Source organism: Solanum verrucosum, unplaced genomic scaffold, assembly GCF_900185275.1.
Source record: "Solanum verrucosum unplaced genomic scaffold, falcon-dt-bn FXZP01000040.1, whole genome shotgun sequence".
Classification (NCBI taxonomy): Eukaryota; Viridiplantae; Streptophyta; class Magnoliopsida; order Solanales; family Solanaceae; genus Solanum; species Solanum verrucosum.
This window is the reverse complement of record NW_026020323.1, coordinates 1404825-1424196: the sequence shown is the minus strand read 5'-3', so window position 1 is coordinate 1424196 and position 19372 is coordinate 1404825. Positions and strand designations below refer to the sequence as shown.

The 19372-nt window shown below is 33.9% G+C and overlaps 1 protein-coding gene across 1 annotated transcript; it reads right to left on the bottom strand.

Annotated features, from left to right (window-relative positions):
* Positions 1–4172: 4172 nt before the first annotated feature.
* Positions 4173–5924, bottom strand: LOC125835439 (nuatigenin 3-beta-glucosyltransferase-like). The gene has a single exon (XM_049514566.1). The coding sequence runs from the start codon at positions 5823–5825 to the stop codon at positions 4317–4319; it is 1509 nt and encodes a 502-aa protein (XP_049370523.1). The 5' UTR covers positions 5826–5924; the 3' UTR covers positions 4173–4316.
* Between the last annotated feature and the right edge of the window lie 13448 nt (positions 5925–19372).

The window sequence follows — 19372 nt, the reverse complement described above, 5'->3', positions numbered from 1 at the left end:
CCCCCCCCCCCCCCCCCAAAATAAAAAATTTAAGTTTGTATTTAAAAAATATTTTCAATTTCAAAATTTCATTTTTTCACCACTACCCTCGACCCCCCAACCCCCTACCAGCCCCTATCCCCAAAAAAAAAAATTAAGTTTTTTTTAAAAAAATATTTTCAACTTCAAAAATTCAATTTTTCACCCCTACCTCAACCCACCCCTTACCACTCCACCCACCCACCCACCCCACCCCCAAAAAAATTTAAGTTTGTTTTTAAAAAATATTTTCAATTTCAAAAATTATTTTCTACCCTAGTAAAAATAAAAGATATTTCTCAAAAAAATAATCATTCATAAATCAAACACTAAAAATTTTTTCCGGAAAATATTTTCTACTCACCAACCAAACATAAGAAAATAAGTCAAAAATCAACTAGTTTTCCAGGAAAACATTTTCCATGGAAAACATTTTCCTTCATACCAAACACACCCTTAAAGACTACTTCCAAAATAAATAAAAAAACAGATATTATTTTATACTATAAAAAATTCTAATTTCAAAGAAAAATTGGAAAGAAGAAAAATGCATACCATGAAAGAGTAACAATTCATAACTTCACTAATATTTTTAATATCAATGTACCCATTAGTCTCCCCAATGTATTTTCTTCTAAGTCTAAATGAAATAAGAAAAAGGACTAATAATTTTAGAGGACAAAGTGAGTCAGTTTCGATTTTTTTTTTTTAATACGCCGAAAATCACTGTACTATAGACTATTCTTGCAGTCTTACAATTTTTCAATTTGAAGAAAAAGTAAAATAACATACCAAACACCAAAAAAATAATAATTACAGTAGCAGTGAACAATACTCAATATTTTCTCATAAACATAAGAATCTCATAAGTTGTAAAAGTATTAAAATAGCCCTAATTGTTTATTCAATCTTACCAAATAAATAAATAAAAAATTATAAAATCGCATAATAAATTATTACAAAGCTATTTTTTCTCTACTTAAGTAACTGTTTCATCTAACTTTAATTGATCAAACTTTAATTCAGTCAAAAAAATTGAACATAAATTATAGTGTACTAGTCTTTAATATAATTTTTTCACATAGTACGGATAATCTCTTCACGTTGAACTTGCATATCTCGATCATATGACCGAGAAGATGAACCAACATTGTTACTTTGAGCCATTTGTTGGTCAATATCATCCGCAACTATATTTTCATGCTCATAGACCATAAATATTTCATCACTCCTTTAGTATTCTCGCAAATAATTATGTAACACTGCACAAACTATGACAATTTTCACTTGTGTGTCAATATCATAATTATTCATGTCTTGCTTCACTTGTGTGCAATTACACATTTTCAGTGCATTAATTTCGTGCTAAAAATCAAACATATTGGAAGTAGTGATTATCAAACATACATCACCAATTTTGTATTTTTTTCATATTAAATTGCTTTAAACATTTTCATATGTAGCCGAAAGAGACGTTTTTTTAGGCCAAACCCATCGGTAGCCCCCTAAAGTTGGCACTAAGTTTCACTTAGACACCTCAACTAGGTGATATTCATTTTAGACACCTCATGTAGGGTCTCGTTGTGTCATTTATACACTTTTTGTTGACATGTCAAAGTGAATGTGATACACTCATCATCAATAGAGCGTGAAAGACTCAATTTAGCTATTTTTTTATTTTATTTTCTCTTCTTCTTCTCCATTTTTCAAGCTACCACCTCCCACCATTTTTTGAAGCTTAAACTCCTTCAATGGAGGTCAAATTTTTTATTCAAATCCGTTTTCAAGTCATTTTTCTTCTTCTTCATTGTATTACTTTTCTAAATCTACAATCACCTCTCTCAACCTTTTTTACGGGAAAAATGGATATCAACACTCATATTTCATGTTTATTCTCTTTCTTTCTTCCTCTCCCTTTTTTCTTCCTACAAAACAACATTAAAAAGAAAGAAAGAAAAAAGATCCGAAACAATTTAAAAAGTTGATTAAAAAATTGTTAGGTATAGTAGAGAAGACAACTACCTTCGGAGGGGGGTAAATTGATTTTTTTAGAATAATATTTTTATTTTATTTACTAAATAGATTTTAAAATAATTTTTAGCTTGAAATTACACATGTAATCATTTAATTGGTTGTTTGCCACATCATCAATGAGTATATTACACTCTGCTTCAACTTTTTGCTTATTGTCGAAAAAGTGTCAAAATGACATAGCGGGATCCTACATAAGGTGTCTAAAATGGACATCGCCCAGTTGAAGTGTCTAAGTAAAACTTGGTGCTAACTTTAGGGGGCTACAAATGGGTTTGACCTTTCTTTTTTATTATGAAAAATAAAAAAAGTATTACTCCCTCCGTTCTTATTTATATTCACCAAATCAATTTCTACTTTATCATTTTTATTCACCAAATTTAAAGTAATAACAAATTTTATGTTGGTGAAAATAATAAATTTTAAAAAGTAATGATGTGATTATAAATTTCAGGGAAAAGGGTCAAAAATACCCCTCAACTTTGGTTTATTGTTTGACTATGCCCTCGCCGTTAAAATGAAGTTATTTTTTACCCCTCCCGTTACTAATTTCACCAAACTTACCCCTCAATTGGATGGAAATCCCCAAATTGACTCAGTTTAACCCAAATTTTAAAAAAAGACCCATTCCCCATTTTAAACCCAATGCCCGACCCGTCCAAAGTTGAGGGGTATTTTTGACCCTTTGCCCTCAATTGGATGAAAAATCCAAATCAACTAAAATTACCCAATTTCAAGTAAATGACCCGATTTTCTCTTTTAATCCAAACCCGACCCATTTATATCAAATTAGAACCCTAAACCCATCTCTCTAATCTTCTCCATCTCCTTCTTCCATTGAAACACATACTACTAAAATTGACAACAAATATTCTGTAGTTAAATTCATGCATATTTGTCCTTCCTACTAAAATTGCACCACTATTCAGTGTGGTCGGAGCTTGGAGCTCGTTCAATCATCGGATTTTGCTTTCCTGCGGGCAGATCTGAAACTATGATATTGCTTGCTTGTTGAGCCTAGCCAGATATGAAGTTGTGGCTGTTGTTTTCGAGCCTTGATTCTCGCCTGATTGTGTTGTTGGTTTGATCTGTTAGCGTTGCTTCAGTTGTTTTTCGATGGGGTTTTGTTGGTTGGTTGTTTGGAGGTCGGAGAACTGGTGGTCTGGTGGTCATTTGCTGATTGTTTTAGCTTGGGTGATGGAGGTCTGGGTTCTGGTGGGCTGAAGTATGGTTTTACCACTGGATTTTGGCGTGGAGAGGGTGGTGTTTGAGAGCTGTTTCAGGTCGGTTTTCACGGCTGTTTGAATGATTCCGACGGTGGGTGGTTTGCTTAATGTTGTTCCAGCTTGGAACTGGCCGGAAATGGAGAAGAAAGATCTTGTTGTCGTCACTGGAAAGTAGAGGAAAATGGGTTTGTTGTTAATGTTTTCTGCCGAATGTCGTTTCTGGTTTTTGGGGGTTTTGAGTGGTGGTTTCAGGTGGTCGTTTGGAGGTTGTTTTGGTGGTGTTTCGCCGGAAAACGGAGAAAATGAATGGGGATTGCCGGAGCTTGATTTGGGGTTTTAATTTGGTATAAATGGGTCGAGCTCGGATTAAAAAGAGAAAAAATTGGGTTATTTAATTGAAATTGGGTAATTTTAATTGATTTGGGTTTTCCATCCAATTGAGGGGTAAATTTGGTGAAATTAGTAACGGGAGGGGTAAAAATAACTTCATTTTAACGGCGAGGGCATAGTCAAACAATAAACCAAAGTTGAGGGGTATTTTTGACCCTTTTCCCTAAATTTTATTTACATATGAAATAAATTGTTAGTATATATAAATGTGGGGTTGTTTTAACAAAATATAAATTTGTGGGTCAATTTTTGTATTTAAAAATCCCAAATTATGATACGTAATTTCCATATCATGGTTTTTGGAGAATATGGAATAATCAGCGTGAAATTGCATGTCCAAACGTTGATTTCATCTCACGATTACATATCATGATATGATATCGCATGGCCAAATGCCTACTAAATAAGATGGAAGTTTTAATTTTGAGAATAAATAACTAAAGTTTGCAAAGAAAATATATATTTTTTTAAAAAACTAAATAAGATGGAGGGTATTAAGCTTTAATGTTTCACTAATGACAAATGACACTGCAAAGCATGCATTTAAACGAAAATTAAGACCAGCTACATTGTTAGCATAATACATAGAGTTATGTTGACCAAACTCCATTTGCCAAATTTATTTCAAAGTGATAAGTAAAACATAAAATTTCAAGAGGATTTCTTGAAAGCACAACGCTTGATCTCCTCAATTAACCCGATGAGCTGTGAATGAGAGGAACCACCTTCTTCAGTGGCACTTTTGAGCTTCTTTGCCATCAACTTTGCATTTTCTCTAATTTTTCTACTTTCCTCTGAATTATTCATTAAACGCTTGACGGCCAACTCTATCTTCTCTCCTGAAAGGGGTGGACACGATAATATAAACCCCGGATTCCACACATCTGCTCCAATTCCAATAGCAAGGCCAAGTGTCTCCAAAAGCTTGTCGGTATAGAAGTTGTCTGAGAAAAGTGGCCATGTGATCAATGGAACACCTACGGCTAGAGACTCAAGTATAGAGTTCCAACCACAATGAGTTAAGAATCCACCAATTGCTCGATGTTTCAGGATTAATAGTTGTGGTGCCCAGCCTTGGATGATAAACATCTTTTCCCCAATCAATTCTTTGAAACCATTACGGCTCCAGTCAGAAAGCTCGTCTACTTCATTTTTGTCCTGCTCCCTAAAAACCCAAATAGTTGGACAGTTGGCAGCCTTCAATCCAACAGCCATTTCCTTAAGCTGATCATCGGAAAATCTTATCATGCTTCCAAAGCAAACAAAGAGAACGGAGTTAGGTTGTTGATTTTCAAGCCAATTGAAACAATCACCGTACCCTTTCCAAGGGTCAGAACATGAATTAATATTAGAATTGGAAATTTGTTTAGAACTAATTTCCGCTTCATATTTGTTGATAAACAGAGCAAGTGGACCTATATGCCACCCTTTTACTCCTCTAGCTTTTTCGTAGAGTTGGGCAACGCCAGGTTCCAGCTCAGAGCAAGTGTTATGAATAATACCATGACTACGAACCTCAGCTTGTAAAACGTCATCTACTGTCTTTGTGTACTCAGTTTCCTCTTTAAGAAAATCTTCAATCTCTGAGACTTTCATTTTGATGTCGAGAGGCAAACCAGGAATCAAAAACTTTTCAGAATCCGACGCCACATTCTTGTAAGGTTTAAATTCCCTGATGAAAACCCAAGCACATTGATGTATGGAAGTGGCTGGTTGAAAAGAAAATCTAGGAATTTGCAGCTCCTCAGCTAAATCAACAGTCCAAGGGAAGAACATATCGGAAACAATGCAGTTTGGATTGATCTCCCGAATTAGTTGCTCCATAATCTTTTGGAGCAGAATAAACCCATAGTGAACTTTGCCAACTATTTCCATAGAAGGGCTTGCGATGAAGTTTTCAATTCCTACAGGTAATCCAACTTCCTCAGACGGAAATTGAATTGTCCGGACAGTAATATTGCTGCCCAAAAAGAGACGGTCTCTATCGACAGAGGACTGAAAAAGAAGAGCATTATGTTGAGGGGCAATGATAGTAACTTTGAGGCCATGGAGGGCGAAGAGTCTAGCAATATGTACCAATGGAGTTATATGACTCGTCATGGCGTATGGTATGAACACAACATGCGGCATTGCAGTTTGTTCATTCTGTTCCATCGCCATTAACAAGTTGTTCTAGCTAGTTGTTCTTCTTTCTTCTTCAATGCTCTCTGTTTTGAGTGCGTTGAGATTAATTTGGATTGAGGGGAAGATCCAGTCTTTTCTTTATGACTTTGGCAAAGTGTGTTTGGAAAATATTCTTTGTATAAAATATGTTTTATTGGAAAAAAAATGATTTAAAAAAAAAATATTTGGTAAGGATATCTATATATACTAGTAAAGAAAGTCCGGACAGCATTAATAACGTTATATTGTTACTCTCTCCATCCCATATTAGATGAGAATCTTACTAAAAATAATTTTTTCATATTATTTGAGCAATTATTAAATTAGGATAGAATTAATTAATTCTTTTTCATTTTACCCCTACAATTAATATGACCATTCCTATATTGTATGTGTATTTTTTATAACTCATTTCAATGTGCATTGATATAAACAAAGGGCAAAATGGTGAAGTCTTTCAATTTATTAATAGTTTCTTAATCATCGTGTAAAGTTGGAAGTGTCCATCTAATATGGGACGGAGGGAGTATAGTTTATGTATTGTTATAAAATTAGTAAAGATTGTTATAATATATTTTGATCATAAGTGAGCTAATATAGAAACGTATTTGTCATTTGTCTTTTTAATTTCAATTTTAAATAGCAAATAAATGTAGCGATAAGATTGAGGGTAGAAATGAAACATATCTTGCTAAATTTAAGTAAAAATAAACAGAGTAGAAGTAACATTAAGGTTATCGATAGGACGATTCATTCGGTTATTTTTAAAAAAGTTATATCATTCAATTTTTCGGCTATTTTATAATGTATAACCAAAATTAAAATTTTAAAATCATCACAATCCTAATTTATATGACAGAAGCAGTACAAAAATTAGTCTTTTTTTTGTAGTCTTGTAGATATTTTAAGTTATTATTTATTGTAAATTATAGTACTTTTTATTAAAGTTTTTAATAACATATGTTACTTTTTATGTTTGAGAGTTAAACCAACTTTTTTTATATGTCTTTTAATTCTATATGTGTTTTGTCCTTTTCCATTTTGAAAAACCAATACTCTCTCCATTTTATTTTATATGTCATTTCTTTTTATAAATATATTGGTTATTCCCTCTTCTTATTGGAACACATGTTGACTTGTGGTGAATACTTATTCCCTCTTCTATAGGACGATTCATTCGGTTATTTTTAAAAAAATTATATCATTCAATTTTTCGGCTATTTTATAATGTATAACCAAAATTAAAATTTTAAAATCATCACAATCCTAATTTATGTGACAGAAGCAATACAAAAATTAGTCTTTTTTTTTAGTCTTGTAGATATTTTAAGTTATTATTTATTGTAAATTATAGTACTTTTTATTAAAGTTTTTAATAACATATGTTACTTTTTATGTTTGAGAGTTAAACCAACTTTTTTTTATATGTCTTTTAATTTTATATATGTTTTGTCCTTTTCCATTTTGAAAAACCAATACTCTCTCCATTTTATTTTATATGTCATTTCTTTATACAAATATATTGGTTATTCCCTCTTCTTATTGGAACACATGTTGACTTGTGGTGAATACTTATTCCCTCTTCTTATATATATATATATATAAAAGCGGAGCCAGAATTTCATGTCAGTGGGTTCTAAATTTTTAAAAAGAACAACGATCTTAACCTAAAGTAACAATCATCAAATTAACGAACAAATACAAGTATTTAATTCACTAAATATATATATATATATATATATATATATATATATATATATATATATATATATATATATATATATATATATATATATATAAAAGCATTATCATTACAATTGCACTCGACGAGTTGTCATATTTTGAAAATGATCAATGATCACATCATTAGGTACAATTTCAAATAATTCATCTTCTATATAACAAATTAAACAATCATTTAAAAAGTCATCGCCCATTCTACTTCGCAAGTCATTTTTAATGAATGATAAAGATTTTTTTAAATTCAAATTTTGAACATTTTTAGTATAATCTCCAATATTGTTCTAAGTGAGATTAAAATTATTAAATTCAACATTAATATTTTGGCACCTAAAACAAATATTTTACTAGTTTCACTATCATCTTGAACCATTAATGCCATCAAAAGTTAAAAAATTTAAAAGCAAACAACAATTAATTTAATATAATCAATTATCAATATGTTGGATAACCCTAGAATCAAAGATTAAAAATCAATTTTTGAATAACTAATTGTACAATGTCAAAGCAAACAAATAAGGAAAAAAAAAGGAGAGACAAGAGTACACACCGGAGACCAGATGTTGGATAGCAACAATTAGATTAGAACCCTAACTTTTGAAAAAAAAATGAGTTAAACTTTTTTTTGAATGTGAGTAGAAATCAATAGTGAGATATTGTAGTTTCAGAGTACGATACAAATACTATTTTCTTTTTCTTTTAACAATTATTTTTTTAATATTATTTTGTATAAACCCATATTCTATTTTAATTTATTTTTTTTATACATAAACACGCATTACTTTCCTCTAACTCTGGGCTCTTTCACTACTACTACTCATGATCTCGTCATTCATACTATCTTTTAGGGTGAAAATACCACCCAAGCTCTAAACATACTTTCTCATAAGGATCTCAGCTAAAACAAGGCTTAGGAAAGAGAGTACAACTCGCTTTTAGCTCAAACGTACGATTCATATAAATATGGGTGTATTCCTCTGAAACTCAACACTTAACTCACTCATGGGCTTCTCTCAAGCCCCACTGGAGTCTCATGACTTCCTCAAGACTCTTGCTAAGAATAACTCATCTATAAAGGACCTTTAAGCTTTACCTTTCAACCACATCTAGCATGATGTGTAGGTGAATGAATCCGAGAAACAAACGAGTATGACTAAATCTCTATGACATAGCTTTATTGCATGATTAAGAGTATGAAAGATGTGAAACAATTCTTAAATGTTTGTATTCCCTCATTTATAGAAGTGGGGGCCTCACAACCATAAACAAGACCCTACTGACATGGCTTCATTGAAACCCTAAGACACTTGAACTCTAGGCTCTGATACCAAGTTTGTCACAACCCGATCCTACACCCTGGATGTGGCTGACACTCGAGAATCATTTCTGGTCCCAAAGCGAGCCCTTATCTTGGCTGACTACAAGCAGAAGACTAGCTCAGGCATACAAAGCTAAAAACTGAATAAAAATTCATGAAACTCAATTACAAAACTTTAACTCAAATGAAAAACTCTGAATAAAAATAATATATTCAACTCGTCATAAAATAGGCAACTTAAGTCTTTAAAACATTTAACAAAATAAATGAACAAACTTCTGAAACTCTATTGTCTATCTATAAAGCCTCTAAATGACAAAGATGAAAGTCGGGACAAGACCCACGACATCCTAACAACTGATATAACTGAAAGTAAAAGTGGAACCCTCCGGAAGAAATGAGGCTAACCATAGCTAACTCGAACTCCATGTGGTATCAACGAAGCTCATGTTGATGAGCCTGAATACATGTATCTGCATCATGAAATGATGTATGCTAAATGGCTCAGTACGTGGAATATACGAGCATGTAAGGGGAATTCTAAAGCATAACATAAGCTTGAACTTGATAGAAAAGAAACATACTTACCTCTTCTGAACTCACTCAACTCAACTCAACTCAACTCAAGAATAAGATACTCAATTCAAAGATATGATACTCAACTCAAAGGTACTCAACTCATGATACTCAAGGATAAAGCAATAGTAAAAGATGCAATATATATGGAAAGCTTTTAAAATAGTACATAGCAACTCAATGTATCGAAGAATACAATAATAACTCAGTTTGTATATATAAAATACAATATAACTCTGTGGGAGTTTATCTAACCGACAACCATCACTATGAGCTATGTGATGATACAACATCTTGCCCAAAACTATCTTATACTTTGCCGGGGTATAGAACCTCTCAACTAAGTGGATCCACTAGTCTATGCTAAAAAACATTAAGGAATCATCTAAAAAGTATGACCATTTTCTATCCACGTTGGCTACATGGTTTATGGGGGCTGTGAGTTATCTGAACTCTCCTCCATATCGGTGCTCAATACTACTCCCAAAATATACTAGCTCATATGTTTAAAAACATAATTTTTTCTGTGGTTTGAGATTATTACTCAAAATATCTTTCTCTCAAAAGAGATGGTACTCAAACTGCTCAAAACTCTTTTGGAAATCTCAGTTTTCTCTCATCTTAAATGTGAAAACATTTACTCTTAGGAATACTTAGTTCCTATATATCATTTTAAAGAAAATGAACTCAACTCTACTCTTTCTCAAAAACATTTCAAAATCATATTATAATATGATCATTGATGACTCGAGAAGTCATACTGCATAAACATTGATGGTATATCTAGATACCATATTGCTCATGCATTGATGACATACTCGATTGTCATACTAATCATGTTTTAGAAAACTCTTTTCTCAAAACTCATCTTTACTTTCTTAAAACTAAGTTTAAGAACTCAACTGTTGGCTTTAAAAAGATTTTCAAAATTTATAACTCAAATCATAGGGTTCATGTGGAATTATGGACATGAACGACTCAACTCAAGAATGTTAATGATACTTCTCATGTCAAGACTGCTTGACTCATAGGGTTCATGTGGAATTATGGGCATGAACTACTCAACTCAAAGACTTCATAGGTAACGTGTAATAGTCCCATGATTAGGAATATAATCTCAAAATGGGTTAGGAACTCAAGACTTAGAACTTGAAGATACTACTCCTCTCAAAGATACTCAACTTATGGAGTTCATGCGGAATTTATGGGGCATGAACGACTTGACTCAAGGGTCTACATAACGATATGAAACTCGTGTATACGACTCTTCTCATTCTCATACTTACTTCCTCAAAACTTAGCTCAAATCGATAGTTGATCTCAAAGGATCCACAATTGAACTCAAAGACTTACTTGAACTCTACTCTTAACTCTCCCTTGAATGTGAATTATGAATTCAACAGTTATGATTCATGATATGAAGGATCTAGATAACAATATAACAATTCGATAATTAGGAATAGAACTTTTAAAAGAAACACGAACTCAAGAACTCAAAATCAACTTATCTTAAGAATACTCAAATCTAGGGAAAGTATCCTAGATTACTCTTTTACTGATCTGAAAGTAGATGTAGGCCGTGAGGACGAACTATTCCAATACTATGATAGTCTTACATACTTGGAAAAAAAAAACAAGGTTCTTGAAGAATCTTGAAGAAGAACTTGATTAGAAGCCTTGAAACCCTAGCTTGAAGGTAAACAATCAAGAAAACCTTTCTTGAGATTCTTGAATTATTTTCTTGAAATATCTATGGCCAAGATTTATGATTTTCATTAGTGATTTATAATTGTATGGAGGAACTTGAGTTGGAAATAATGGAATTCTTGGAGAAAAACTTACCTTGAAGAAGAATCTTGAATGAAGTCTTCTACTTTGATTTTTCCTTTGGATTTTGCCCTAGGGTTTGAGAGAGAAGGGAGTAATGAACTAAAAGTGAATATCTAATTATTTTGAGCCTTTTATTAGTTAAGAAATTCGTTTAGGGTTTTCTTGGAGGTAAAAAAATAAAAACAACCCTTTTTAATGTTTTCCCGTCGGCCAAATTCGTAACAGCACTGTATAGGTTACTAAAATAGTGATAACATTTTACTCAAACATTGGATTGACGTGAAATTGGTGGCGTTGGAAAGTAGATTCAAATACCTTTAATTTAATAGGTTATGACTCACGTAACTCTTTATATTCTAGGAGATATGGTCGTTTAAAGTTGATCCAAGTAAAATCTTGCATCAAAACTTAATCGATAAGGAAACTTCAAAAACACTTATCAAGAACTCATCAAGAACTCTAATCTTTCAACTTCAAGAATGAAATTTACGCTGAAAATAACATGATTGGCATGTGGGTGAACGAACCCAATACTATGGAAGCTTACATACCTCTTAGGGATTAAACCCATGGCGAAAATCCGCAACAAAACTCAAGAACCTCGACAAACGCTTTGATCCTCTCCTTTTTTCTCTTCTTGAACTCTCAACTAAAACCCTAGGCGTATATTAGGATTATAAAACTGAACCTAATCAGATTATACCCATAAAAACTTACTAAAAATGAATTAAATCTTATTTGGCAAGGAAAAGACCAAAATACCCCTAACTATTTTCGGGTAACTTGTCTTATCTGGACAACTTAACTTCAAAAGGGAATATCTCACTCATCCGAACTCGAAACTTAGCAAACTCGATGGCGTTGGAAAGATAATTCAAAGAACTTTCATTTTCCATCTTATGGCACACCTTACTCCTTATGTACTGAGAGTTATTGCCATTTTAAGTCAACCCAAAATTTAGAAGAACTTCGAAATTATTTGAATGAATTCTCTTTAGTTCTTCTTGGAACTCAAGGTGCTACATCTGGTGACCTCAACACTCAAGAAATTTTAAATTCTTCAGTAAAATCCTACTCACAACGAAGGATGGTTCGAGTCTCAATTCAATTTTTTTTTGGGGTGTTACATCAAAACCCTTTCTTGAAACAATATGGCCTAAGAAGGCCACGGACCTTAACCAAAATTCACATTTACTAAAATTTGCATAAAGTTGTTGGTCCTTGAGGATTTGGAATATGATCCTCAAATGATCAATATGCTCTCATTCTCGCTCCATGAATAAATCAAAATATCATCTATGAACACAATTACAAACATGTCAAGGTATTGTCTAACCACATTATTCATCAAATCCATAAACGTCATCGGGGCATTAGTCAAACCAAAGGACATAACCAAACACTCATAATGACCATATCGGGTTCTAAAGGCCGTTTTTGGAATATCTTCTTCTTTCACCCTCAATTGGTGATAACCCGAACGAAGATCAATCTTGGAGAAATAACTTGCCCCTGAAGTTGGTCACACAAATCGTCAATCCTTGGGAGAGGGTATTTGTTCTTGATAGTCACCTTATTCAATTGTCGATAATCAATGCACATATAAAGGGACCCATTTTCTTTCTAACAAATAAAACCGGAGCACCCCATGGAGATATATTCGATCGGATAAAACCTTTGTCCAACAAATCCTTTAATTGTTCTTTCAGCTCCTTAAGTTCCGTCGGAGCCATTCTATAAGGAAGAATAGAGATAGGTTGTGTATTCGGAAGAAGGCCAATCCCGAAGTCTATTTCTCTTTCAGGAGGAATACCGGGTAGATCCTCTGGGAACACCTCCGGAAACTCATTCACAACGGGAACCGACTCAAGAATAGAGGTCTTAGAATCCACATACCTCACCCTAACTATATGATAGATACAACTCTTAGAAATCATTTTCCCAACTTAAGATAAAAAATAAATTGACTTCTAGGCATAGAATTCCCCCCCTTCCACTCAAGGATAGTCTCATTTGGAAACTGAAATTTGACTACTTTAGTCATACAATCAATAGAGGCGTAACAAGAATGCAACCAATACATGCCTAAAATAACATTGAAGTCTATCATATCAAGTTCTACCAAATCTATTAGAGTGACTCTTGGGATAAAGAAACAGGACATCTCCTATAAACTCTCTTAGCCACCACGAAATCACCAACAGGGGTAGAAACAGAAAATGGTTCTAACAATACATCGAGAAGCATATCAAATCTCATAGCCACTAAGGGAGTCACAAAGGACAAAGTAGCACCGGGATCAAGCAAAGCATATACATCAAATTGAAAGACTTTTAACATACCGTTCACCACATCCGGGGAACTCTCTTGATCACCTCTAGTTTGGAGTGCATAGAAACGGTTTTGCTTAGGAACATTTCCACTCTAGCCACTTGGACCAGATAAATGGTAGGGTTGAGCTCTACGACGAGTGTCACCCTCACTTCTAGCAACCGAAAGGCAGTTCCTTATCTTATGATCTGTTTTACCACACCCGAAGCAAGCATTAGTGCCCACTAGACACTTCCCTTCATGATTTCTCCCACATTAGAACAAGTAGGCATCAGAGGCCTACTACCATCTCTTTGAGATTTTGGGTTGGACACTCTCGCATTACTTGGTCTCGGGGGAGCATTTGTAGAACCTTTCCCGAAGAACTTTTGCCGGAACCTCGAACGACCCCGTCCACCGGGCCTAGAATATGAATGGTTACCATCATCCACTCTTGCTCTCTTTGCCTCTCTAGATCTTTCCTTGAGATTTTCTTCCTCAATTTGTTGGGCATGCACCATAAGACGATAAATGTACATATTATGGACAAACGTAGCGATGCGGCACTCTTTGACTACCATGTCGGACACACCCGATACAAACTTACTCATCTTGGCCCGATCGGCCACAATAGAAGGAACATACTTGGATAATTGAGTGAACCTCAAAGCGTATTCCCTTACACTCATATTTCCTTGCCTAAGGTTAATAAACTCTAGTACCTTGGCCTCTCTCATCTCAAGAGGGAAAAATCTATCAAGAAAAGCACTTTTGAACCTTTCCCATTCTATGGGACTCACTCCTTCCGGCCTTGCCTCTTTCCATTGATTGAACCAAATCTGAGCAACCCCTTTGAGTTGATAAGCGGCTAACTCCGCCTTCTCTACAGGAGTCACTCCCATAATAACAAGTATCTTGTAGACCTCGTCGATAAACTCTTGAGGATCTTTCTCAACTTTAGAGCCATAAAATTCGGGAGGGTTCATCCTTGTAAAATCCCTCACTCTTGCTGCTATCGTACCCACATTTGGGTTCATGGGGGCTACCACCTCTCTATTGACTTGAGCCGTCACGGCTTAAGCCAATACTTGGAAAGCCGACCTAAACTCCGTATTTGTCACATTGTCAGCTAAAGGATCAATCGGAGCCTGGGGAAGAGTCTATTGATTCACATTGTCTCCCTCATTCCTTCTAGTATTATCCCTTTTAGTATTCATATCATGAAAACCATTGTGTAAGGATTTAGATAAAAACCTTATAGAGTTAAACTCCATGGCACGACTAAGAGAAATGAAGAAGTGAAGTTTCCTAAACATCTAATAGCCTCTCATTCATAAATGTGGCGCACTTCATACTTATGAACAAGACTTTACTACACGTGGTTTGAGACATCCTAGAACCATTATAAACCTTGTGATCTGATTACCAAGTTTGTCACGACCCAAGGATACCCCCTAGATGTAACAAGGCATATAAGACTCCGAGAGGCCACATACAAACCACTTAGCATGTCATAACATAAAGTAATAGAAAAAATGCAAAAATTCAAAACATTCTCAATTATCAAAGTCCTTAGCAGAAGTCTAACATCATTGTCTCAAACCATCTAATATAAGAGATAAAGGCTTGGGACGCAACCCATACAATAGTCCAACATGAAAAGAAAGACATAAAGGAGAAAGAGGTGATCAAATCCTCGAATGCTATGAGGACTCACCAAATCTTCACTCCTTGATCAACTATAAACCTAGCCATGAGTGTGTTAATCGAGATCGCCGGACCCTATATTTTTTATAAAAAATGTAGGCAAGAGTATGCGTTAGTATACGAATGTACTAAATATGATAGTTTGCACAAACAAAACAAACATAAGCATTAGTGAAAATAAGACATAAGGCATAAGCATAATCCAACATAATAACATCATAATGAGAGAGGAATACTTCCTTAAGTAACCTCACTTAACCTTTGCCAAGACTTAGGTCATCCGCCTCTAGTCAAACTTACATCATGGAAGGCATATCTAGCAACACTCCAAGCTAATCATCTTCATAACATAATCACATTATTCATACTTACTTTTAAAGACATGGGGATTCACTTTTATGCCTAGCTCCTAAAGGCTAATGCGTATTCGCCTCTTGCCTTACTTACTCTAAGATCATGGGTACTCGCTCCCACAATCACATCATAAGACACGGGTACTCACCTCCATGTCCATTCATCATAATAAGAACGTGGGGAATCACCTCTTGTTCGATTCTAAGGAGTATGGGAAATCACCTCATATCCTTAACATATGGAGTTCAAGGGTAGTCGCCTCTAGCCTCATCATTCATTTAACATTTTAGTCTAGATTCATTTTAGGTGAACAATCCTTTCAACCTAGAATCATTCATGTGAGTAAACCTTTCACATTCATACAATCATGCTTAAAAATTCATTGTATGAAGTATTCCTTCTATACTACAACTTAATAATCAATATTTCATAGTCTAGTCTTTATTCTCAAAGCATCACATCTCATGATCATCATCTATTCTTTAATTTCAAGCCATTCTAGTCATAATTCATCAATTCTATAAGGAGATATCTAAACCCATAAAGTTTCCCTTCAAGGAATAAAACCCAATTTCATCAATTCTAGGTTAGAAACATAGAATGGGCATGGGTACATGTAATTTCATCCTATAAACATGATTTACTATCAATTCAATCATAATTAACCATTACCCACTCAATTGGATCAACATTCATCAATACCCACAACATTGGAAGAAATCCTAACTCAAATTGGGGATTTCATCTTCACAATTGGGGAAAACTAAGGAACTCCATGGATGAAAAGCCATCATACCTTGATTACAAATCCCACAAATGTTTGAGGGTTGGAGAATTGACCTTGGCCCTAGCTTGAACTCTTTCTTATTCTTCAAGTTCTATAGAGAAATATTTGAGAGGAAGATCATGGGTTTTCTTTTTGGTTCTTGAGAGAATGACTTAGGTTGGGGAAATGTGGAATAAAATACTTATATACTTTTCTAGGTTAAGAGCAAAAAGACGTAGTATTGCATTAAGAAAACTATGAAAAGACTTTTAAGACCCCAACTTAAAACCCCTGCAGATTTTCACATTGAATCTCGCCAAGGGCACTTGGCGACTCACCAAGTGGACCCTTGGATCGCCTTAATTTCCAATAGCTCACCCCTGGAGCAGACCACTTTGGAGATGAGGGAAACCCTCTTGGCGATGCGCCAACCTGAATGGCAAACCCCGACTTGGCTCGCCCAATTTTTCAGTGTCTTGGGCTTCCTAGACAGTCCACTAGGCGATGGGGTTGCTCTTAGCGGATCGCCAAATGACTTGGGCGACCACACTGCCCCTCGCCGAGTTGGCTTGGGAAGGAAATGTTTTCCCTATTCACTTTCCAAGGTACCATAGGCCCTTGCCCTCTTCCATGGCTTGTTACCCCCATTCACTTAGCCCTAGCTTAGCCTACTAGATTCTGGGGTGTTACATTATCTCCCCTTAGGAACATTCGTCCTCGAATGATGTTCTAGACGCCTTACGGAAGAAAGGACTCAAGACTAGCAGTCCATCATGCATAGTACATCATAACGATGCACAAGGCAAATGAGGAAACATCAACTCCAAACTAAACACATTCTATGCATCACAAAGAAGTAGGAACTACATCTAACAACCCATTATGCATGAACTCTCAACATTTCTAATGTTCTAGGAGCAACTGCCTTCTCCAAACTCAAAAGCATGCTCAACACAATAATTATAAGTCAAAAGTCAATTCAAACAGACCCTTGTGTTAGTAATGAGTAGCTTTTGAAAAACTACTAAGGTCTCATTTGTTTTCATTAACATTTAGTCGCCTAAATCTGAATGATTAAGATGTTGTTCTAGATCTGAACACACTGATTGATTAAAGGGAAAAGGGTCAAACATGTTATCAAACTTTGAAAAAGGGTTCATCCATGTCATCCGTTAAAGATTTGACTAATCTATATCATTTCCATTTAAAAAAAGGCTCATCTAGGTACAAAAAGATGAATAACATTTTGCTGTGAACCTTCGTATTTTAAATATATAGCAGTAATAAATTTTTTTATTTTACTATTTACGAGATGATTTCAATTTTAAAAAAAATCTCTTAATTTATTTTTCTAGTCAAACAACTTTCACGCAATCTGTATCAGATTGAAGATTTTGTTGAGTTGTGCCTCGTTTGTATCTACGGACAACTGTTATTGCACTTTAATGAACTCTAATTGCAAATCACGTAGTTTTGCAAACTGCAAAATACTCTATGTACATCTATTTTTATTTTTTTTATACTGAATAAACAAAAATGGACCAAAAGAGATTTAGAAGACCATTGAAAATAAAAATATTGTCACTTGTAAGTGTTATGGGGGTTGGATATAAAGTACCTCAGAACGTCGAAGTTTAATTAATTAACTACCATTACGATAAAGAAAGAAACAAAAATGTTGAGGAAGAAAGAAAATGATTGTACACATCTATAGCACCTCACAAGTCACAACAATAATTATAATATTTTTTTAATTTTAAAATAAACTGATCTTTTTTTCATTTTTTGGTTAAAATGTATTAAAGTTAAAAGGGTAAAAATATTTTTAAAAAGTAAAATAACATAAATAAAATATCATTCTAGCCAAATTCTGGCCAAAAAGATTTTTCCTTTTCTTAAAATAATTTTTTGTTATTTTTTTCTATTTTTCAGAGCACCCAAAAAGATTGATAGTACATTAATTTTAAAGTAGGATATCGATTCGAAACGTCATTTTGGCCGCAATGATTTTAGCCATAATTGTTCAAATACCCTTTTATTTTATAAATATGGTATTTCTTAAATTTGTAATTTAGAGCAAATATATTGTTCATTTCTTAAAAAATAGTCTACAATTTGGATTTAATAAAAAATTGTTAATTGACATTCTTTATTTTCTAGAAATGAATATTACAACTATGCGTTACTAAGAAATTAAAATATTTTCAGTTCTATAAAATTAATATTAGATCACAATGAATATCTATACTTCCATTCAGATTGAGTAAATAAAAAAACTACTTTAGCAATCCAGAAACATATTTAGAAAAGAATATTGTGACCAACACACAATTTGTATCTAAACATAGAAGCATGAAGAAAATTGGCATGATGTACTAAGGGAAGGAATTGACATCTATTAGCCACTCTTTTGAAAAGTTGGCACAAAATGGCCATTTTTTACTTTTTAAGCTAATAAAAGTAGAAAATAATTACTCCAAAAATTATTTTGTAAATTCAATTACTTTTGGAAAATTACATAAATAAACACGTTTTCTTCACATAGTCTCTAAAATTTTTATCATTTAAAAAAATTACAAAAATCTCTCTCGGATACATCCATATCATCTCTCGATACATCTCTATCACCTCTCATATACATTCATATCCTCTCCGGATGCATCCCTCCTTGGGGCGGAGCCACAACACCCCTTCGCTAGAAAATTACATCATATATAGAGCTAAAATTTTGATTTAATAAATATATATATATATATATATATAAGTATTGACACCTCTTAGAACAAGTTGAAGGTTTAGCTTAGTGGTTAAGGAGTTGCGAAAATTTCTTAAGGTGGCCACTGATCCCTCCCCTCTCGGATACATCCTTATCCCCTCTCGGATACATCCCTCCCATTAAGTAATGTATCATTCGTAATCCCTGAGCTATGTATCCACAAGTTT